This window comes from Lissotriton vulgaris, unplaced genomic scaffold (assembly GCF_964263255.1).
Source record: "Lissotriton vulgaris unplaced genomic scaffold, aLisVul1.2 SCAFFOLD_728, whole genome shotgun sequence".
Classification (NCBI taxonomy): Eukaryota; Metazoa; Chordata; class Amphibia; order Caudata; family Salamandridae; genus Lissotriton; species Lissotriton vulgaris.
In genome coordinates, this window is record NW_028248620.1 from 459,343 (window position 1) to 479,157 (window position 19,815).

At 49.8% G+C, this 19,815-nt stretch overlaps 4 protein-coding genes across 4 annotated transcripts; 3 read left to right on the forward strand and 1 right to left on the reverse strand.

The window, feature by feature from the left end:
- The first annotated feature begins 1,515 nt into the window (after positions 1-1,515).
- On the forward strand, positions 1,516-1,939 carry LOC147663904 (histone H3). Its single transcript, XM_086950125.1, has one exon. It carries the CDS (start codon positions 1,529-1,531, stop codon positions 1,937-1,939), a length of 411 nt encoding a protein of 136 aa, XP_086806251.1. The 5' UTR covers positions 1,516-1,528.
- An 869-nt stretch (positions 1,940-2,808) lies between these two features.
- LOC147663905 (histone H2B 1.2-like) lies at positions 2,809-3,259 on the reverse strand. The gene has a single exon (XM_086950051.1). It carries the CDS (start codon positions 3,240-3,242, stop codon positions 2,862-2,864), a length of 381 nt encoding a protein of 126 aa, XP_086806177.1. The 5' UTR covers positions 3,243-3,259; the 3' UTR covers positions 2,809-2,861.
- A 297-nt stretch (positions 3,260-3,556) lies between these two features.
- On the forward strand, positions 3,557-3,999 carry LOC147663906 (histone H2A type 2-C-like). Its single transcript, XM_086950067.1, has one exon. It carries the CDS (start codon positions 3,572-3,574, stop codon positions 3,968-3,970), a length of 399 nt encoding a protein of 132 aa, XP_086806193.1. The 5' UTR covers positions 3,557-3,571; the 3' UTR covers positions 3,971-3,999.
- Positions 4,000-5,238: 1,239 nt separating this feature from the next.
- Positions 5,239-5,582, forward strand: LOC147663907 (histone H4). Its single transcript, XM_086950084.1, has one exon. It carries the CDS (start codon positions 5,239-5,241, stop codon positions 5,548-5,550), a length of 312 nt encoding a protein of 103 aa, XP_086806210.1. The 3' UTR covers positions 5,551-5,582.
- Positions 5,583-19,815: the final 14,233 nt, after the last annotated feature.

Consider the following 19,815-nt stretch of genomic DNA (forward strand, 5'->3'; position numbering starts at 1 on the left):
GGAAAGACCACTCAACCAATCACCAACTCCTCAGAGTGGTGGACATCATCAGCCACGGATTCAACATCAACAAGTCTACTGGAGTAGTCTTTCTGGATGTAGCCAAAGCATTTGACCGAGTATGGCATGAGGGTCTGCTCTACAAACTTATCAAGCTCAAGTTTCCCAGCTACCTGGTCAAGTTGCTGACCAGCTACCTGACAGAACGGACCTTTCACGTGGCGGTTCGAGAAGAATGTTCATCACCGCGCCCAATTCTAGCTGGAGTGCCTCAGGGGTCAATCCTAGGACCATTCCTCTTCAACATATTCACAAACGACATACCCACTGACCTAAAGAAGACTGATCTTGCCCTTTACGCGGATGATGTTGCAGTCATCTCCCAATCCTTCAGCGACAAAGAAGTGGCGAAGAACCTGGAGGCATCGCTTTGCAGACTCTCCGAATGGTACAGCGACTGGCAGATCACCCTGAACACAAGCAAAACCACAGCAACCTTATTTACCAGGAAGCTGAACAGGAAACACCCACAGATCCTCCTCCATGGGGATGAGGTCAAATGGGAAAACAGCAGCTCCTACCTGGGGGTGACTCTGGACTCTAAACTCAGCTGGAGAAACCACATAGAGAAGACCTGCCAGAAAGCAGCATCCAAACTGGCTGCATTATACCCACTCCTGAAGTCTAAGTCGATGCCCATGCAGAGCAAGGTGCGAGTAATCACCGCAATAATTCGACCAACTATGACATACGCTTCACCAGTTTGGAGTGGCTGCCGCCCACAGCTGCGGAAGGACCTACAAATACTTCAGAGCAAGGCCTTACGGATTGCAGCAGGTGCTCCCATGTTCACACGAACAGCAGACCTCCACAGAGACCTAGGCATCGAGATGCTGGACGACCATCTCCTCAAACTCAACAGGACATTCTACAAAGGACTGGATCAAAAAGAAAACCCACTGATCCGGAAACTTGCAGATATCGCTACAAACCCATTTGACCGCTATCCGCGTCCCATTGAAGCGCTAACCTTGCGAACCTGAAACAGCAACGTAGCATCCAAAAACTCATTACTGCCTGAAGGCAAACGCCGGCAGATACGCAAAACTCACCGCTGCCCTGATGGCATAACAGCCTCGGCAAGCACCTAAAACCCGCTCACTGCCGGCTGGCATTAGCCGCGGCAGGCACCCAAACCTCAACACTAACAGAAGGATCTACACGGACAAAGACGAGACTCTCGAAGGAAACATGCTGACAATTCTGCAAACACTACTGACCGCTACCCGCGGCCCATCACTGAGCTGACCATGTGATGCAACCTCAACTGTGACAAAGCGTCACACACCAATAAGACAACCTAAACAGCGACTACAAAATTCCAAACGAATATGGAGTAATGAGGCTATTGCCTCGGTATCCAAAAACTCACCACTGTCAGAAGGTATCTGACAGGAGAAGACAAGAAACAGGCTGGGAGGTAGACGCCATTCTTCCTCGCTCGTCGCTGAGAGAGACCGCTCCCGCCATGGCCCGCACCAAGCAGACAGCCCGCAAGTCCACCGGCGGCAAAGCGCCCCGCAAGCAGCTGGCCACCAAGGCAGCTCGCAAGAGCGCGCCTGCCACCGGGGGAGTCAAGAAGCCTCACCGCTACCGGCCCGGCACCGTGGCTCTCCGCGAGATCCGCCGCTACCAGAAGTCCACCGAGCTCCTCATCCGCAAGCTGCCCTTCCAGCGCTTGGTGAGGGAGATCGCCCAGGACTTCAAGACCGATCTGCGCTTCCAGAGCTCCGCCGTCATGGCCCTGCAGGAGGCAAGCGAGGCCTACCTGGTCGGGCTCTTCGAGGACACCAACCTGTGCGCCATCCACGCCAAGAGGGTGACCATCATGCCCAAGGACATCCAGCTGGCCCGTCGCATCCGAGGCGAGAGAGCCTAAGGAGACAGACCGACCCGAACAACCACCACAACGGCTCTTTTAAGGGCCACCACCCTGTCACCTTTGAGCTTCTCTTATCTGCCATGGCATGGCCTACAGGTTAGGGAGGAGGGGCTGTGAATACCACGAGCACCGGGCAACTTATACCGCTTCTGGGGAAACCAGAGCACTCGGTGTCCACAGTGCACAAACACCTCTTCCACGTGCCCTTCATTTGAAGCGTTGTTTGGGTAGAGGGTTGTGGTAGGGATCCGCGGGTCACAAGCCACCGCTTTTGGGCATCTGTGCTCCCGGTACATCGGGTTCTGAGAGTACCACGAGTACTGGGCAACTTATACAGGCTCTGGGGGTGACCAGAGCCTTCCGTCTTCACAGTGCACAAACACCTCGTCAATGTGCCCATCATTTAATGGCGGCAGGGATCCGCTGGTCACAAGCCAGCGCTATGAGGCATCTGGGCTCCCGGTACATGGGGTTCATGTGTCTGATTTCGGTAGCGTTTGCCCCGGGGCGTATTGTAGCCGTTCCCCTGGGTCTGGAAATACAAACACAACGCTAATTAAACCGGCACACATTAAAGCTGCTCGCCCATAACATGGAAAGCAAATTGCCCGGGAGTAGCTGTGTGAATTGCCAGCAGGTTTATATAACGTCATCGTTACATTACAGTGCATAGGTGGCACTTGGTCCCAGGGAGGGCTCATTCATATAGACATGTTTATTGAAAGAGGCAAAACGGGCTGCCTGCTCCATCGTCCCTCGGTGTGCAGCAAACCCCGGGAGAGCGGCGCTATCTGCGCTCAACATTACCCTTATAAAAACACATATTCTTCTGTCATACTAGGGTTACATTAGCTCTTAGGGGAGGAAGTGGTTGGCCCTTAAAAGAGCCGTTGTGTTCGTTGGGGTGCGCCTGGAAGCCTTACTTGGCGCTGGTGTACTTGGTGACGGCCTTGGTGCCCTCCGACACGGCGTGCTTGGCCAGCTCTCCGGGCAGCAGAAGGCGGACTGCGGTCTGGATCTCCCGTGAGGTGATGGTGCGCCGCGAGTTGTAGAGAGCCAGTTTGGAAGACTCTGCAGCGACGCGCTCAAAGATGTCGTTCACGAAGGAGTTCATGATGCCCATGGCCTTGGAAGAGATGCCGGTGTCCGGGTGCACCTGCTTCATCACTTTGTAAATGTAGATGGCATAGCTTTCCTTCCTGCTCCTCTTGCGCTTCTTACCGTCCTTCTTGGGCGGCTTGGAGAGCGCTTTCTTGGAGCCCTTCTTGGGAGCCGGCGCGGACTTGGCTGGTTCAGGCATGGTCGAGGATCTTTCACCGCGTGCTGTGGAGCCGAGAGAAATCATGTTTGGGCGGCCCCACTTGTATTTATAGCCAGGGCGTGCAAAGCAGCTTCTTCCCGGCTCTCCCTTCTCATTGGCAGGTATAGGCCGGGCCCCCACTTCCTATTGTAATGCGGTTCTGGGACACTGATTGGCTAAACCATAGCACGCCTTCCTCCAATGAGAAGTACTATCAACGACTAGCTGTCAACCAATCAGACGCACCCGAAGTCTTTATATTACCGAGTCCAGCAAAAAGAGCAGTATCATTCTCGCTGTTGTGTGACTGAGACTTTACATCGATCGCCATGTCTGGACGCGGAAAGCAGGGAGGAAAGGCCCGCGCCAAGGCCAAGACACGCTCTTCCAGAGCCGGGCTCCAGTTCCCCGTGGGCCGTGTGCACAGACTGCTCCGTAAGGGAAGCTACGCCGAGAGGGTGGGCGCCGGTGCCCCCGTCTATCTGGCTGCAGTGCTGGAGTACCTGACCGCCGAGATCCTGGAGCTGGCTGGCAACGCCGCCCGGGACAACAAGAAGACCCGCATCATCCCCAGACACCTCCAGCTGGCCATCCGCAACGACGAGGAGCTGAACAAGCTGCTGGGCCGAGTCACCATCGCCCAGGGAGGAGTCCTGCCCAACATCCAGGCCGTGCTGCTGCCCAAGAAAACCGAGAGCCACAAGGCACAGGGCAAAGCAAGCAAGTAAAGGCCCGCAGACCCCCGTGGAAATACACCCTAAACACAAAGGCTCTTTTCAGGGCCATCCACAGACTCCATCAAAGAGCGTATCCGTGCCGAGGTGTTACTCTGGCGGCTTCATAGATGCGGCAGCGCCCGCGCCGTCGCTTCATAGGTGGGACACACTCCAAGCCCTCGGCCCTGCATATAAATGTTGCCCCCGTCCCCAAAGCCCAGCTTCGAGTCCGATATCCATAATGTTTTTTCTAATAAAAATCCTATATTTATTTGGCATCTTTTTGGGGCAGACGACACAACCGGGCGCGAGATGGGGACCGTTACGGGATTGCAGGCGGCCAGACACAGCGGGGTGGTGCCGGTGAGGCCTTTAACGTGTGTTGGGCTCCATTAAACATGTCCGAGGCTTCTGTTCATATTGGGAGGGGGCGCTGAAAGAGAGGGTTAGGCGGGCCGCGGTCACAAGTAGGGGCCGGGAAGAGAGGTGCCTTGGGCTCGAGACGTGGACAGTGTTACGGGGTTGCAGGCAGTCACACACAGCGGGGAGGAGCCGGTGTGGGCTCCATTGAAACATGTCCTAAGCATCTGTTCATATTGGGAGGGGCACGGAACGAGAGGGTTAGGCGGGCCGCGGTCACAAGTGGGGGCCGGGAAAAGGGGTGCCTTGGGCGCGAGACTTGGACAGTGTTACGGGGTTGCAGGCGGTGTCACACAGCGGGGTGGTGCCGGTGTAGGGCTCCATTGAAACAAGTCCGAGGCTTCGGTTCATATTGGGAGGGGGCACCGAACGAGAGGGTTAGGCGGGCTGCGGTCACAAGTGGGGGCCGGGAAGGGAGGTGCCTTGGGCGCGAGACGTGGACGGTGTTACGGGGTTGCAGGCGGTGTCACACAGCGGGGTGGAGCCGGTGTGGGCTCCATTGAAACATGTCCGAGGCTTCGGTTCATCTTGGCAGGGGCACGGAACGAGAGGTTTAGGCGGGCTGCGGTCACAAGTGGGGGCCGGGAAGGGAGGCGTGTGCGTGTGTTTCACTGTGATCTGTGCACTGGCGGCAGCTGCTGAGCCAGCCCGCCATAACAAAGGCGGGCTGGGAGCCCGCTCTTTTTCAAACGGCAACGGCCTCTCCAGCCCCCGCTCCCTGCAGAGGGCGGGCCGGGGCCGGGCTCTCCCGCCTCACAGGGCGGGCGCTTGGACTCCCTCGCAGGTCCGCAGCTCCTCCATATAATCAGCCGGTGCGGGGCTGGAGCTATCACTTCTGCTCACAGCACCGAGAGGAGAACATGTCTGGACGCGGCAAAGGAGGGAAGGGGCTCGGTAAAGGCGGCGCCAAGAGGCACCGCAAGGTGCTCCGGGACAACATCCAGGGCATCACCAAGCCGGCCATTCGCCGCCTGGCGCGCCGTGGCGGAGTCAAGCGCATCTCCGGCCTCATCTACGAGGAGACCCGCGGAGTGCTGAAGGTTTTCCTGGAGAACGTGATCCGGGACGCCGTCACCTACACCGAGCACGCCAAGAGGAAGACCGTCACCGCCATGGATGTGGTCTATGCCCTGAAGCGCCAGGGCCGCACCCTCTACGGATTCGGCGGTTAAACACTCGACTTGCCCACGGAAAAAAAAGACCAAACAACCCAAAGGCTCTTTTAAGAGCCGACCACCATGTCTTGTGAGAGCTGGGTCTATGAACTATTATTCCCGCAGCGCAGGGCTCCTATCTAGGCCCCCACTCGGTCGGGAGGGGAGGATGGAGGGAACCCGGGGATTTGCTCCGCAGCCACTCTGCTCAGATGTCACCCCTAGCTGGATGCGTGAATAACCAACACATTACAGACACCACAAGGTGTATTTAACCCCTGTACAGTTACAGGGAAAGGTCTACAAGGCCTTGGGCCTACCTCCAGCCTCCAGACAGCAGTTTTAATGAATCTTGTGACATTTGGAGATGTTAAGCTTCAAGGGGATAAAGTTGTACCTTCTACCCAGGGTTATGGAGCTCTGCGCAGGGTAAGATTCCAGATTTCACCCATAGCTGGATGTTTGAAAACAAAGCACTTCACACACTCAGCAAAGTGTATTTAACTACTTTGCAGTTACAGGAAAAGGCCTGCAAGGCCTTGGGCCTACTTCCAGCAACCAGGCACCAGTTTTGATGAATCTTGTGACATTTGGAGGTGTTAAGCTTCAAGGGGATGAAGTTGTCCCTTCTACCCAGGGTTTTGGAGCTCCGCGCAGGGTAAGATTCCAGATTTCACCCCTAGCTGGATGTTTGAAAACAAAGCACTTCACATACTCAGCAAAGTGTATTTAACTACTTTGCAGTTACAGGAAAAGGCCTGCAAGGCCTTGGGCCTACTTCCAGCAACCAGGCACCAGTTTTGATGAATCTTGTGACATTTGGAGGAGTTAAGCTTCAAGGGGATAAAGTTGTCCCTTCTACCCAGAGTTATGGAGCTCCGCGCAGGGTAAGATTTCAGATGTCACCCCTAGCTGGATGCGTGAATAACCAACACATTACAGACACCACAAGGTGTATTTAACCTCTGTACAGTTACAGGGAAAGGTCTACAAGGCCTTGGGCCTACCTCCAGCCTCCAGGCAGCAGTTTTAATGAATCTTGTGACATTTGGAGATGTTAAGCTTCAAGGGGATAAAGTTGTACCTTCTACCCAGGGTTATGGAGCTCTGCGCAGGGTAAGATTCCAGATTTCACCCATAGCTGGATGTTTGAAAACAAAGCACTTCACACACTCAGCAAAGTGTATTTAACTACTTTGCAGTTACAGGAAAAGGCCTGCAAGGCCTTGGGCCTACTTCCAGCAACCAGGCACCAGTTTTGATGAATCTTGTGACATTTGGAGGTGTTAAGCTTCAAGGGGATGAAGTTGTCCCTTCTACCCAGGGTTTTGGAGCTCCGCGCAGGGTAAGATTTCAGATGTCACCCCTAGCTGGATGTGTGAATAACCAACACATTACAGACACCACAAAGTGTATTTAACCCCTTTACAGTTACAGGAAAAGTCCTGCAAGGCATTGGGACTACTTCCAGCATCCAGGCTCCAGTTTTGATGGATCTTGTGACATTTGGAGGTGTTAAGCTTCAAGGGGATGAAGTTGTACCTTCTACCCAGGGTTATGGAGCTCCGCGCAGGGTAAGATTCCAGATTACACCCCTAGCTGGAGGTTTGAAAACAAAGCACCTCAAATACTCAGCAAAGTGTATTTAACTACTTTGCAGTTACAGGAAAAGGCCTGCAAGGCCTTGGGCCTACTTCCAGCATCCAGGCACCAGTTTTGATGAATCTTGTGACATTTGGAGGTGATTAGCTTCAAGGGGATGAAGTTGTCCCTTCTACCCAGGGTTATGGAGCTCCGCGCAGGGTAAGATTTCAGATGTCACCCCTAGCTGGATGTGTGAATAACCAACACATTACAGACACCACAAAGTGTATTTAACTCCTTTGCAGTTCCAGGAAAAGGCCTGCAAGGCCTTGGGCCCACCTCCAGCATCCAGGCACCAGTTTTACTGATACTTGTGACATTTGGAGGTGTTAACCTTCAAAGGGTATGAAGTTGTACCTTCTACCCAGGGTTATGGAGCTCCGCGCAGGGTAAGATTTCAGATGTCACCCCTAGCTGGAGGTGTTGAAACAAAACACTTAACAAACTCGGCAAAGTGTATTGAACTCCTTTGCAGTCCCAGGAAAAGGCCTGCCAGGCCTTGGGCCTACTTACAGCATCCAGGCACCAGTTTTGATGAATCTTGTGACATTTGGAGGTGTTAAGCTTCAAGGGGATGAAGTTGTACCTTCTACCCAGGGTTATGGAGCTCCGCGCAGGGTAAGATTTCAGATGTCACTCCTAGCTGGATGTGTGAATAACCAACACATTACAGACACCACAAAGTGTATTTAACCCCTTTACAGTTACAGGAAAAGTCCTGCAAGGCATTGGGACTACTTCCAGCATCCAGGCACCAGTTTTGATGAATCTTGAGACATTTGGAGGTGTTAAGCTTCAAGGGGATGAAGTTGTACCTTCTACCCAGGGTTGTGGAGCTCCGCGCAGGGTAAGATTCCAGATTACACCCCTAGCTGGAGGTTTGAAAACCAAGCACTTCATATACTCAGCAAAGTGTAATTAACTCATCTGCAGTTCCAGGAAAAGGCCTGCAAGGCCTTGGGCCTACTTACAGCATCCAGGCACCAGTTTTACTGATACTTGTGACATTTGGAGGTGTTAACTTTCAAAGGGTATGAAGTTGTACCTTCTACCCAGGGTTATGGAGCTCCGCGCAGGGTAAGATTTAGGGTATCACCCCTGCCTGGATGTGTGAATAACCAACACATCTCAGACACCACAGAGTGTATTTAACCCCTTTACAGTTACAGGGAAAGGTCTGCAAGGCCTTGGGCCTACCTCTAGTCTCCAGGCAGCAGTTTTAGTGAATCTTGCGACATTTGGAGGTGTTAAGCTTCAAGGGGATGAAGTTGTACCTTCTACCCAGGGTTGTGGAGCTCCGCGCAGGGTAAGATTCCAGATTACACCCCTAGCTGGAGGTTTGAAAACAAAGCACTTCATATACTCAGCAAAGTGTATTTAACTACTTTGCAGTTACAGGAAAAGTCCTGCAAGGCATTGGGACTACTTTCAGCATCCAGGCACCAGTTTTGATGAATCTTGTGACATTTGGAGGTGTTAAGCTTCAAGGGGATGAAGTTGTACCTTCTACCCAGGGTTATGGAGCTCCGCGCAGGGTAAGATTTCAGATGTCACCTCTAGCTGGATGTGTGAATAACCAACACATTACTGACACCACAAAGTGTATTTATCCCCTTTACAGTTACAGGGAAAGGTCTGCAAGGCCTTGGGCTTACCTCTAGCCTCCAGGCAGCAGTTTTAATGAATCTTGTGACATTTGGAGGTGTTAAGCTTCAAGGGGATGAAGTTGTACCTTTTGCCCAGGGTTATGGAGCTCTGCGCAGGGTAAGATTCCAGATTTCACCCATAGCTGGATGTTTGAAAACAAAGCACTTCAAATACTCAGCAAAGTGTATTTAACTACTTTGCAGTTACAGGAAAAGTCCTGCAAGGCCTTGGGCCTACTTCCAGCAACCAGGCACCAGTTTTGATGAATCTTGTGACATTTGGAGGTGTTAAGCTTCAAGGGGATGAAGTTGTACCTTCTACCCAGGGTTATGGAGCTCCGCGCAGGGTAAGATTTCAGATGTCACCCCTAGCTGGATGTGTGAATAACCAACACATTACAGACACCACAAAGTGTATTTAACTCCTTTGCAGTTCCAGGAAAAGGCCTGCAAGGCCTTGGGCCCACCTCCAGCATCCAGGCACCAGTTTTACTGATACTTGTGACATTAGGAGGTGTTAACCTTCAAAGGGTATGAAGTTGTACCTTCTACCCAGGGTTATGGAGCTCCGCGCAGGGTAAGATTTCAGATGTCACCCCTAGCTGGAGGTGTTGAAACAAAACACTTAACAAACTCGGCAAAGTGTATTGAACTCCTTTGCAGTCCCAGGAAAAGGCCTGCCAGGCCTTGGGCCTACTTACAGCATCCAGGCACCAGTTTTGATGAATCTTGTGACATTTGGAGGTGTTAAGCTTCAAGGGGATGAAGTTGTCCCTTCTACCCAGGGTTATGGAGCTCCGCGCAGGGTAAGATTTCAGATGTCACCCCTAGCTGGATGTGTGAATAACCAACACATTACAGACACCACAAAGTGTATTTAACCCCTTTACAGTTACAGGGAAAGGTCTGCAAGGCCCTGGGCATACCTCCAGCCTCCAGGCAGCAGTTTTAATGAATCTTGTGACATTTGGAGGTGTTAAGCTTCAAGGGGATGAGGTTGTACCTTCTACCCAGGGTTATGGAGCTCCGCGCAGGGTAAGATTCCAGATTTCACCCCTAGCTGGATGTTTGAAAACAAAGCACTTCACATACTCAGCAAAGTGTATTTAACTACTTTGCAGTTACAGGAAAAGGCCTGCAAGGCCTTGGGCCTACTTCCAGCAACCAGGCACCAGTTTTGATGAATCTTGTGACATTTGGAGGAGTTAAGCTTCAAGGGGATAAAGTTGTCCCTTCTACCCAGAGTTATGGAGCTCCGCGCAGGGTAAGATTTCAGATGTCACCCCTAGCTGGATGCGTGAATAACCAACACATTACAGACACCACAAGGTGTATTTAACCCCTGTACAGTTACAGGGAAAGGTCTACAAGGCCTTGGGCCTACCTCCAGCCTCCAGGCAGCAGTTTTAATGAATCTTGTGACATTTGGAGATGTTAAGCTTCAAGGGGATAAAGTTGTACCTTCTACCCAGGGTTATGGAGCTCTGCGCAGGGTAAGATTCCAGATTTCACCCATAGCTGGATGTTTGAAAACAAAGCACTTCACACACTCAGCAAAGTGTATTTAACTACTTTGCAGTTACAGGAAAAGGCCTGCAAGGCCTTGGGCCTACTTCCAGCAACCAGGCACCAGTTTTGATGAATCTTGTGACATTTGGAGGTGTTAAGCTTCAAGGGGATGAAGTTGTCCCTTCTACCCAGGGTTTTGGAGCTCCGCGCAGGGTAAGATTCCAGATTTCACCCCTAGCTGGATGTTTGAAAACAAAGCACTTCACATACTCAGCAAAGTGTATTTAACTACTTTGCAGTTACAGGAAAAGGCCTGCAAGGCCTTGGGCCTACTTCCAGCAACCAGGCACCAGTTTTGATGAATCTTGTGACATTTGGAGGAGTTAAGCTTCAAGGGGATAAAGTTGTCCCTTCTACCCAGAGTTATGGAGCTCCGCGCAGGGTAAGATTTCAGATGTCACCCCTAGCTGGATGCGTGAATAACCAACACATTACAGACACCACAAGGTGTATTTAACCCCTGTACAGTTACAGGGAAAGGTCTACAAGGCCTTGGGCCTACCTCCAGCCTCCAGGCAGCAGTTTTAATGAATCTTGTGACATTTGGAGATGTTAAGCTTCAAGGGGATAAAGTTGTACCTTCTACCCAGGGTTATGGAGCTCTGCGCAGGGTAAGATTCCAGATTTCACCCATAGCTGGATGTTTGAAAACAAAGCACTTCACACACTCAGCAAAGTGTATTTAACTACTTTGCAGTTACAGGAAAAGGCCTGCAAGGCCTTGGGCCTACTTCCAGCAACCAGGCACCAGTTTTGATGAATCTTGTGACATTTGGAGGTGTTAAGCTTCAAGGGGATGAAGTTGTCCCTTCTACCCAGGGTTTTGGAGCTCCGCGCAGGGTAAGATTTCAGATGTCACCCCTAGCTGGATGTGTGAATAACCAACACATTACAGACACCACAAAGTGTATTTAACCCCTTTACAGTTACAGGAAAAGTCCTGCAAGGCATTGGGACTACTTCCAGCATCCAGGCTCCAGTTTTGATGGATCTTGTGACATTTGGAGGTGTTAAGCTTCAAGGGGATGAAGTTGTACCTTCTACCCAGGGTTATGGAGCTCCGCGCAGGGTAAGATTCCAGATTACACCCCTAGCTGGAGGTTTGAAAACAAAGCACCTCAAATACTCAGCAAAGTGTATTTAACTACTTTGCAGTTACAGGAAAAGGCCTGCAAGGCCTTGGGCCTACTTCCAGCATCCAGGCACCAGTTTTGATGAATCTTGTGACATTTGGAGGTGATTAGCTTCAAGGGGATGAAGTTGTCCCTTCTACCCAGGGTTATGGAGCTCCGCGCAGGGTAAGATTTCAGATGTCACCCCTAGCTGGATGTGTGAATAACCAACACATTACAGACACCACAAAGTGTATTTAACTCCTTTGCAGTTCCAGGAAAAGGCCTGCAAGGCCTTGGGCCCACCTCCAGCATCCAGGCACCAGTTTTACTGATACTTGTGACATTTGGAGGTGTTAACCTTCAAAGGGTATGAAGTTGTACCTTCTACCCAGGGTTATGGAGCTCCGCGCAGGGTAAGATTTCAGATGTCACCCCTAGCTGGAGGTGTTGAAACAAAACACTTAACAAACTCGGCAAAGTGTATTGAACTCCTTTGCAGTCCCAGGAAAAGGCCTGCCAGGCCTTGGGCCTACTTACAGCATCCAGGCACCAGTTTTGATGAATCTTGTGACATTTGGAGGTGTTAAGCTTCAAGGGGATGAAGTTGTACCTTCTACCCAGGGTTATGGAGCTCCGCGCAGGGTAAGATTTCAGATGTCACTCCTAGCTGGATGTGTGAATAACCAACACATTACAGACACCACAAAGTGTATTTAACCCCTTTACAGTTACAGGAAAAGTCCTGCAAGGCATTGGGACTACTTCCAGCATCCAGGCACCAGTTTTGATGAATCTTGAGACATTTGGAGGTGTTAAGCTTCAAGGGGATGAAGTTGTACCTTCTACCCAGGGTTGTGGAGCTCCGCGCAGGGTAAGATTCCAGATTACACCCCTAGCTGGAGGTTTGAAAACCAAGCACTTCATATACTCAGCAAAGTGTAATTAACTCATCTGCAGTTCCAGGAAAAGGCCTGCAAGGCCTTGGGCCTACTTACAGCATCCAGGCACCAGTTTTACTGATACTTGTGACATTTGGAGGTGTTAACTTTCAAAGGGTATGAAGTTGTACCTTCTACCCAGGGTTATGGAGCTCCGCGCAGGGTAAGATTTCAGGTATCACCCCTGCCTGGATGTGTGAATAACCAACACATCTCAGACACCACAGAGTGTATTTAACCCCTTTACAGTTACAGGGAAAGGTCTGCAAGGCCTTGGGCCTACCTCTAGTCTCCAGGCAGCAGTTTTAGTGAATCTTGCGACATTTGGAGGTGTTAAGCTTCAAGGGGATGAAGTTGTACCTTCTACCCAGGGTTGTGGAGCTCCGCGCAGGGTAAGATTCCAGATTACACCCCTAGCTGGAGGTTTGAAAACAAAGCACTTCATATACTCAGCAAAGTGTATTTAACTACTTTGCAGTTACAGGAAAAGTCCTGCAAGGCATTGGGACTACTTCCAGCATCCAGGCACCAGTTTTGATGAATCTTGTGACATTTGGAGGTGTTAAGCTTCAAGGGGATGAAGTTGTACCTTCTACCCAGGGTTATGGAGCTCCGCGCAGGGTAAGATTTCAGATGTCACCTCTAGCTGGATGTGTGAATAACCAACACATTACTGACACCACAAAGTGTATTTATCCCCTTTACAGTTACAGGGAAAGGTCTGCAAGGCCTTGGGCTTACCTCTAGCCTCCAGGCAGCAGTTTTAATGAATCTTGTGACATTTGGAGGTGTTAAGCTTCAAGGGGATGAAGTTGTACCTTTTGCCCAGGGTTATGGAGCTCTGCGCAGGGTAAGATTCCAGATTTCACCCATAGCTGGATGTTTGAAAACAAAGCACTTCAAATACTCAGCAAAGTGTATTTAACTACTTTGCAGTTACAGGAAAAGTCCTGCAAGGCCTTGGGCCTACTTCCAGCAACCAGGCACCAGTTTTGATGAATCTTGTGACATTTGGAGGTGTTAAGCTTCAAGGGGATGAAGTTGTCCCTTCTACCCAGGGTTATGGAGCTCCGCGCAGGGTAAGATTTCAGGTATCACCCCTGCCTGGATGTGTGAATAACCAACACATCTCAGACACCACAGAGTGTATTTAACCCCTTTACAGTTACAGGGAAAGGTCTGCAAGGCCTTGGGCCTACCTCCAGCCTCCAGGCAGCAGTTTTAATGAATCTTGTGACATTTGGAGGTGTTAAGCTTCAAGGGGATGAAGTTGTACCTTTTGCCCAGGGTTATGGAGCTCTGCGCAGGGTAAGATTCCAGATTTCACCCATAGCTGGATGTTTGAAAACAAAGCACTTCAAATACTCAGCAAAGTGTATTTAACTACTTTGCAGTTACAGGAAAAGTCCTGCAAGGCCTTGGGCCTACTTCCAGCAACCAGGCACCAGTTTTGATGAATCTTGTGACATTTGGAGGTGTTAAGCTTCAAGGGGATGAAGTTGTCCCTTCTACCCAGGGTTATGGAGCTCCGCGCAGGGTAAGATTTCAGGTATCACCCCTGCCTGGATGTGTGAATAACCAACACATCTCAGACACCACAGAGTGTATTTAACCCCTTTACAGTTACAGGGAAAGGTCTGCAAGGCCTTGGGCCTACCCCCAGCCTCCAGGCAGCAGTTTTAATGAATCTTGTGACATTTGGAGGTGTTAAGCTTCAAGGGGATGAAGTTGTACCTTCTACCCAGGGTTATGGAGCTCCGCGCAGGGTAAGATTCCAGATTTCACCCCTAGCTGCACGTTTGAAAAGAAAGCACTTTACATACTCAGCAAAGTGTATTTAACTCATTTAGAGTAACAGGAAAAGGCCTGCAAGGCCTTGGGCCTACTTCCAGCATCCAGGCACCAGTTGTACTGATACTTGTGACATTTGGAGGTGTTAACCTTCAAAGGGTATGAAGTTGTACCTTCTACCCAGGGTTATGGAGCTCCGCGCAGGGTAAGATTTTAGGTATCACCCCTGCCTGGATGTGTGAATAACCAACACATCTCAGACAACACAAAGTTTATTTAACCCCTTTACAGTTAGAGGGAAAGGTCTGCAAGGCCTTGGGCCTACCTCAAGCCTCCAGGCAGCAGTTTTAATGAATCTTGTGACATTTGGAGGTGTTAAGCTTCAAGGGGATGAAGTTGTACCTTCTACCCAGAGTTATGGAGCTCCGCACCGGGTAAGATTCCAGATTTTACCCGTAGCTGCACGTTTGAAAATAAAGCACTTTACATACTCAGCACAGTGTATTTATCTCCTTTGCAGGTCCAGGAAAAGGCCTGCAAGGCCTTGGGCCTACTTCCAGCATCCAGGCACCAGTTTTGATGAATCTTGTGACATTTGGAGGTGTTAAGCTTCAAGGGGATGAAGTTGTCCCTTCTACCCAGGGTTATGGAGCTCCGCGCAGGGTAAGATTTCAGATGTCACCCCTAGCTGGATGTGTGAATAACCAACACATTACAGACACCACAAAGTGTATTTAACCCCTTTACAGTTACAGGGAAAGGTCTGCAAGGCCTTGGGCCTACCTCCAGCCTCCAGGCAGCAGTTTTAATGAATCTTGTGACATTTGGAGGTGTTAAGCTTCAAGGGGATGAAGTTGTACCTTCTACCCAGGGTTGTGGAGCTCCGCGCAGGGTAAGATTCCAGATTACACCCCTAGCTGGAGGTTTGAAAACAAAGCACTTCATATACTCAGCAAAGTGTATTTAACTCCTCTGCAGTTCCTGGAAAAGGCCTGCAAGGCCTTGGGCCTACTTACAGCATCCAGGCACCAGTTTTACTGATACTTGTGACATTTGGAGGTGTTAACTTTCAAAGGGTATGAAGTTGTACCTTCTACCCAGGGTTATGGAGCTCCGCGCAGGGTAATATTTCAGGTATCACCCCTGCCTGGATGTGTGAATAACCAACACATCTCAGACACCACAGAGTGTATTTAACCCCTTTACAGTTACAGGGAAAGGTCTGCAAGGCCTTTGGCCTACCTCTAGTCTCCAGGCAGCAGTTTTAGTGAATCTTGCGACATTTGGAGGTGTTAAGGTTCAAGGGGAAGAAGTTGTACCTTCTACCCAGGGTTGTGGAGCTCCGCGCAGGGTAAGATTCCAGATTACACCCCTAGCTGGAGGTTTGAAAACAAAGCACTTCATATACTCAACAAAGTGTATTTAACTCCTCTGCAGTTCCAGGAAAAGGCCTGCAAGGCCTTGGGCCTACTTACAGCATCCAGGCACCAGTTTTACTGAAACTTGGGACATTTGGAGGTGTTAAGCTTCAAGGGGATGAAGTTGTACCTTCTACCCAGGGTTATGGAGCTCCGCGCAGATTAAGATTCCATATTACACCCCTAGCTGGAGGTTTGAAAACAAAGCACTTCATATACTCAGCAAAGTGTATTTAACTACTTTGCAGTTACAGGAAAAGTCCTGCAAGGCATTGGGACTACTTACAGCATCCAGGCACCAGTTTTACTGATTCTTGTGACATTTGGAGGTGTTAACTTTCAAAGGGTATGAAGTTGTACCTTCTACCCAGGGTTATGGAGCTCCGCGCAGGGTAAGATTTCAGGTATCACCCCTGCCTGCATGTGTGAATAACCAACCCATCTCAGACACCACAAAGTGTATTTAACCCCTTTACAGTTACAGGGAAAGGTCTGCAAGGCCTTGGGCCTACCTCCAGCCTCCAGGCAGCAGTTTTAATGAATCTTGTGACATTTGGAGGTGTTAAGCTTCAAGGGGATGAAGTTGTACCTTCTACCCAGGGTTATGGAGCTCCGCGCAGGGTAAGATTCGAGATTACACCCCTAGCTGGAGGTTTGAAAACAAAGCACTTCATATACTCAGCAAAGTGTATTTAACTACTTTGCAGTTACAGGAAAAGTCCTGCAAGGCATTGGGACTACTTCCAGCATCCAGGCACCAGTTTTGATGAATCTTGAGACATTTGGAGGTGTTAAGCTTCAAGGGGATGAAGTTGTACATTCTACCCAGGGTTGTGGAGCTCCGCGCAGGGTAAGATTCCAGATTACACCCCTAGCTGGAGGTTTGAAAACAAAGCACTTCATATACTCAGCAAAGTGTATTTAACTCCTCTGCAGTTCCAGGAAAAGGCCTGCAAGGCCTTGGGCCTACTTACAGCATCCAGGCACCAGTTTTACTGATACTTGTGACATTTGGAGGTGTTAACTTTCAAAGGGTATGAAGTTGTACCTTCTACCCAGGGTTATGGAGCTCCGCGCAGGGTAAGATTTCAGGTATCACCCCTGCCTGGATGTGTGAATAACCAACACATCTCAGACACCACAGAGTGTATTTAACCCCTTTACAGTTACAGGGAAAGGTCTGCAAGGCCTTGGGCCTACCTCTAGTCTCCAGGCAGCAGTTTTAGTGAATCTTGCGACATTTGGAGGTGTTAAGCTTCAAGGGGAAGAAGTTGTACCTTCTACCCAGGGTTGTGGAGCTCCGCGCAGGGTAAGATTCCAGATTACACCCCTAGCTGGAGGTTTGAAAACAAAGCACTTCATATACTCAACAAAGTGTATTTAACTCCTCTGCAGTTCCAGGAAAAGGCCTGCAAGGCCTTGGGCCTACTTACAGCATCCAGGCACCAGTTTTACTGAAACTTGGGACATTTGGAGGTGTTAAGCTTCAAGGGGATTAAGTTGTTCTTCTACCCAGAGTTATGGAGCTCCGCGCCGGGTAAGATTCCAGATTTCCCCCCTACTGCACGTTTGAAAAGAAAGCACTTTACATACTCAGCACAGTGTATTTTTCTCTTTTGCGGTTCCAGGAAAAGGCCTGCAAGGCCTTGGGCCTACTTCCAGCATCCAGGCACCAGTTTTGATGAATCTTGTGACATTTGGAGGTGTTAAGCATCAAGGGGATGAAGTTGTACCTTCTACCCAGGGTTATGGAGCTCGGCGCAGGGTAAGATTTCAGATGTCACCCCTAGCTGGATGTGTGAATAACCAACACATTACAGACACCACAAAGTGTATTTAACCCCTTTACAGTTACAGGGAAAGGTCTGCAAGGCCTTGGGCCTACCCCCAGCCTCCAGGCAGCAGTTTTAATGAATCTTGTGACATTTGGAGGTGTTAAGCTTCAAGGGGATGAAGTTGTACCTTCTACCCAGGGTTATGGAGCTCCGCGCAGGGTAAGATTCCAGATTTCACCCCTAGCTGCACGTTTGAAAAGAAAGCACTTTACATACTCAGCAAAGTGTATTTAACTCATTTAGAGTAACAGGAAAAGGCCTGCAAGGCCTTGGGCCTACTTCCAGCATCCAGGCACCAGTTGTACTGATACTTGTGACATTTGGAGGTGTTAACTTTCAAAGGGTATGAAGTTGTACCTTCTACCCAGGGTTATGGAGCTCCGCGCAGGGTAAGATTTTAGGTATCACCCCTGCCTGGATGTGTGAATAACCAACACATCTCAGACAACACAAAGTTTATTTAACCCCTTTACAGTTAGAGGGAAAGGTCTGCAAGGCCTTGGGCCTACCTCAAGCCTCCTGGCAGCAGTTTTAATGAATCTTGTGACATTTGGAGGTGTTAAGCTTCAAGGGGATGAAGTTGTACCTTCTACCCAGAGTTATGGAGCTCCGCACCGGGTAAGATTCCAGATTTTACCCTTAGCTGCACGTTTGAAAATAAAGCACTTTACATACTCAGCACAGTGTATTTATCTCCTTTGCAGGTCCAGGAAAAGGCCTGCAAGGCCTTGGGCCTACTTCCAGCATCCAGGCACCAGTTTTGATGAATCTTGTGACATTTGGAGGTGTTAAGCTTCAAGGGGATGAAGTTGTCCCTTCTACCCAGGGTTATGGAGCTCCGCGCAGGGTAAGATTTCAGATGTCACCCCTAGCTGGATGTGTGAATAACCAACACATTACAGACACCTCAAAGTGTATTTAACCCCTTTACAGTTACAGGGAAAGGTCTGCAAGGCCTTGGGCCTACCTCCAGCCTCCAGGCAGCAGTTTTAATGAATCTTGTGACATTTGGAGGTGTTAAGCTTCAAGGGGATGAAGTTGTACCTTCTACCCAGGGTTGTGGAGCTCCGCGCAGGGTAAGATTCCAGATTACACCCCTAGCTGGAGGTTTGAAAACAAAGCACTTCATATACTCAGCAAAGTGTATTTAACTCCTCTGCAGTTCCTGGAAAAGGCCTGCAAGGCCTTGGGCCTACTTACAGCATCCAGGCACCAGTTTTACTGATACTTGTGACATTTGGAGGTGTTAACTTTCAAAGGGTATGAAGTTGTACCTTCTACCCAGGGTTATGGAGCTCCGCGCAGGGTAAGATTTCAGGTATCACCCCTGCCTGGATGTGTGAATAACCAACACATCTCAGACACCACAGAGTGTATTTAACCCCTTTACAGTTACAGGGAAAGGTCTGCAAGGCCTTGGGCCTACCTCTAGTCTCCAGGCAGCAGTTTTAGTGAATCTTGCGACATTTGGAGGTGTTAAGGTTCAAGGGGAAGAAGTTGTACCTTCTACCCAGGGTTGTGGAGCTCCGCGCAGGGTAAGATTCCAGATTACACCCCTAGCTGGAGGTTTGAAAACAAAGCACTTCATATACTCAACAAAGTGTATTTAACTCCTCTGCAGTTCCAGGAAAAGGCCTGCAAGGCCTTGGGCCTACTTACAGCATCCAGGCACCAGTTTTACTGAAACTTGGGACATTTGGAGGTGTTAAGCTTCAAGGGGATGAAGTTGTACCTTCTACCCAGGGTTATGGAGCTCCGCGCAGATTAAGATTCCATATTACACCCCTAGCTGAAGGTTTGAAAACAAAGCACTTCATATACTCAGCAAAGTGTATTTAACTACTTTGCAGTTACAGGAAAAGTCCTGCAAGGCATTGGGACTACTTACAGCATCCAGGCACCAATTGTACTGATACCTGTGACATTTAGTGGTGTTAAGCTTCAAGGGGAAGTAGTCACACCTTCTACCCAGGGTTAAGGAGCTCAGCGCAGGGTAAGATTTCAGGTTATTCCTCTTGCTGGAGCTGATAAAGCACAACACTTCACATGCTCAATAAAGTGTACTTCACTCCTTTACAGTATCAAAACATGGCCTTTTGCCTGTTTCCAGCCTCCAGGCACCTGTGTTTTTAAAACTTGTGACATTTGGAGGTGTTCAGCTTCAAGGGGATGTAGTCGCACCTTCTACCCAGTGTAATGGAGCTCCGCGCAGGGTAAGATTTCAGGTTTCACCCCAGGCTGGAGGTGTGAAAATAGAACACTTACCATACACACCAAAGTGCATTTAACTCCTTTACAGTGTCGGAGCTAGGCCTGCAAGGCCCTGG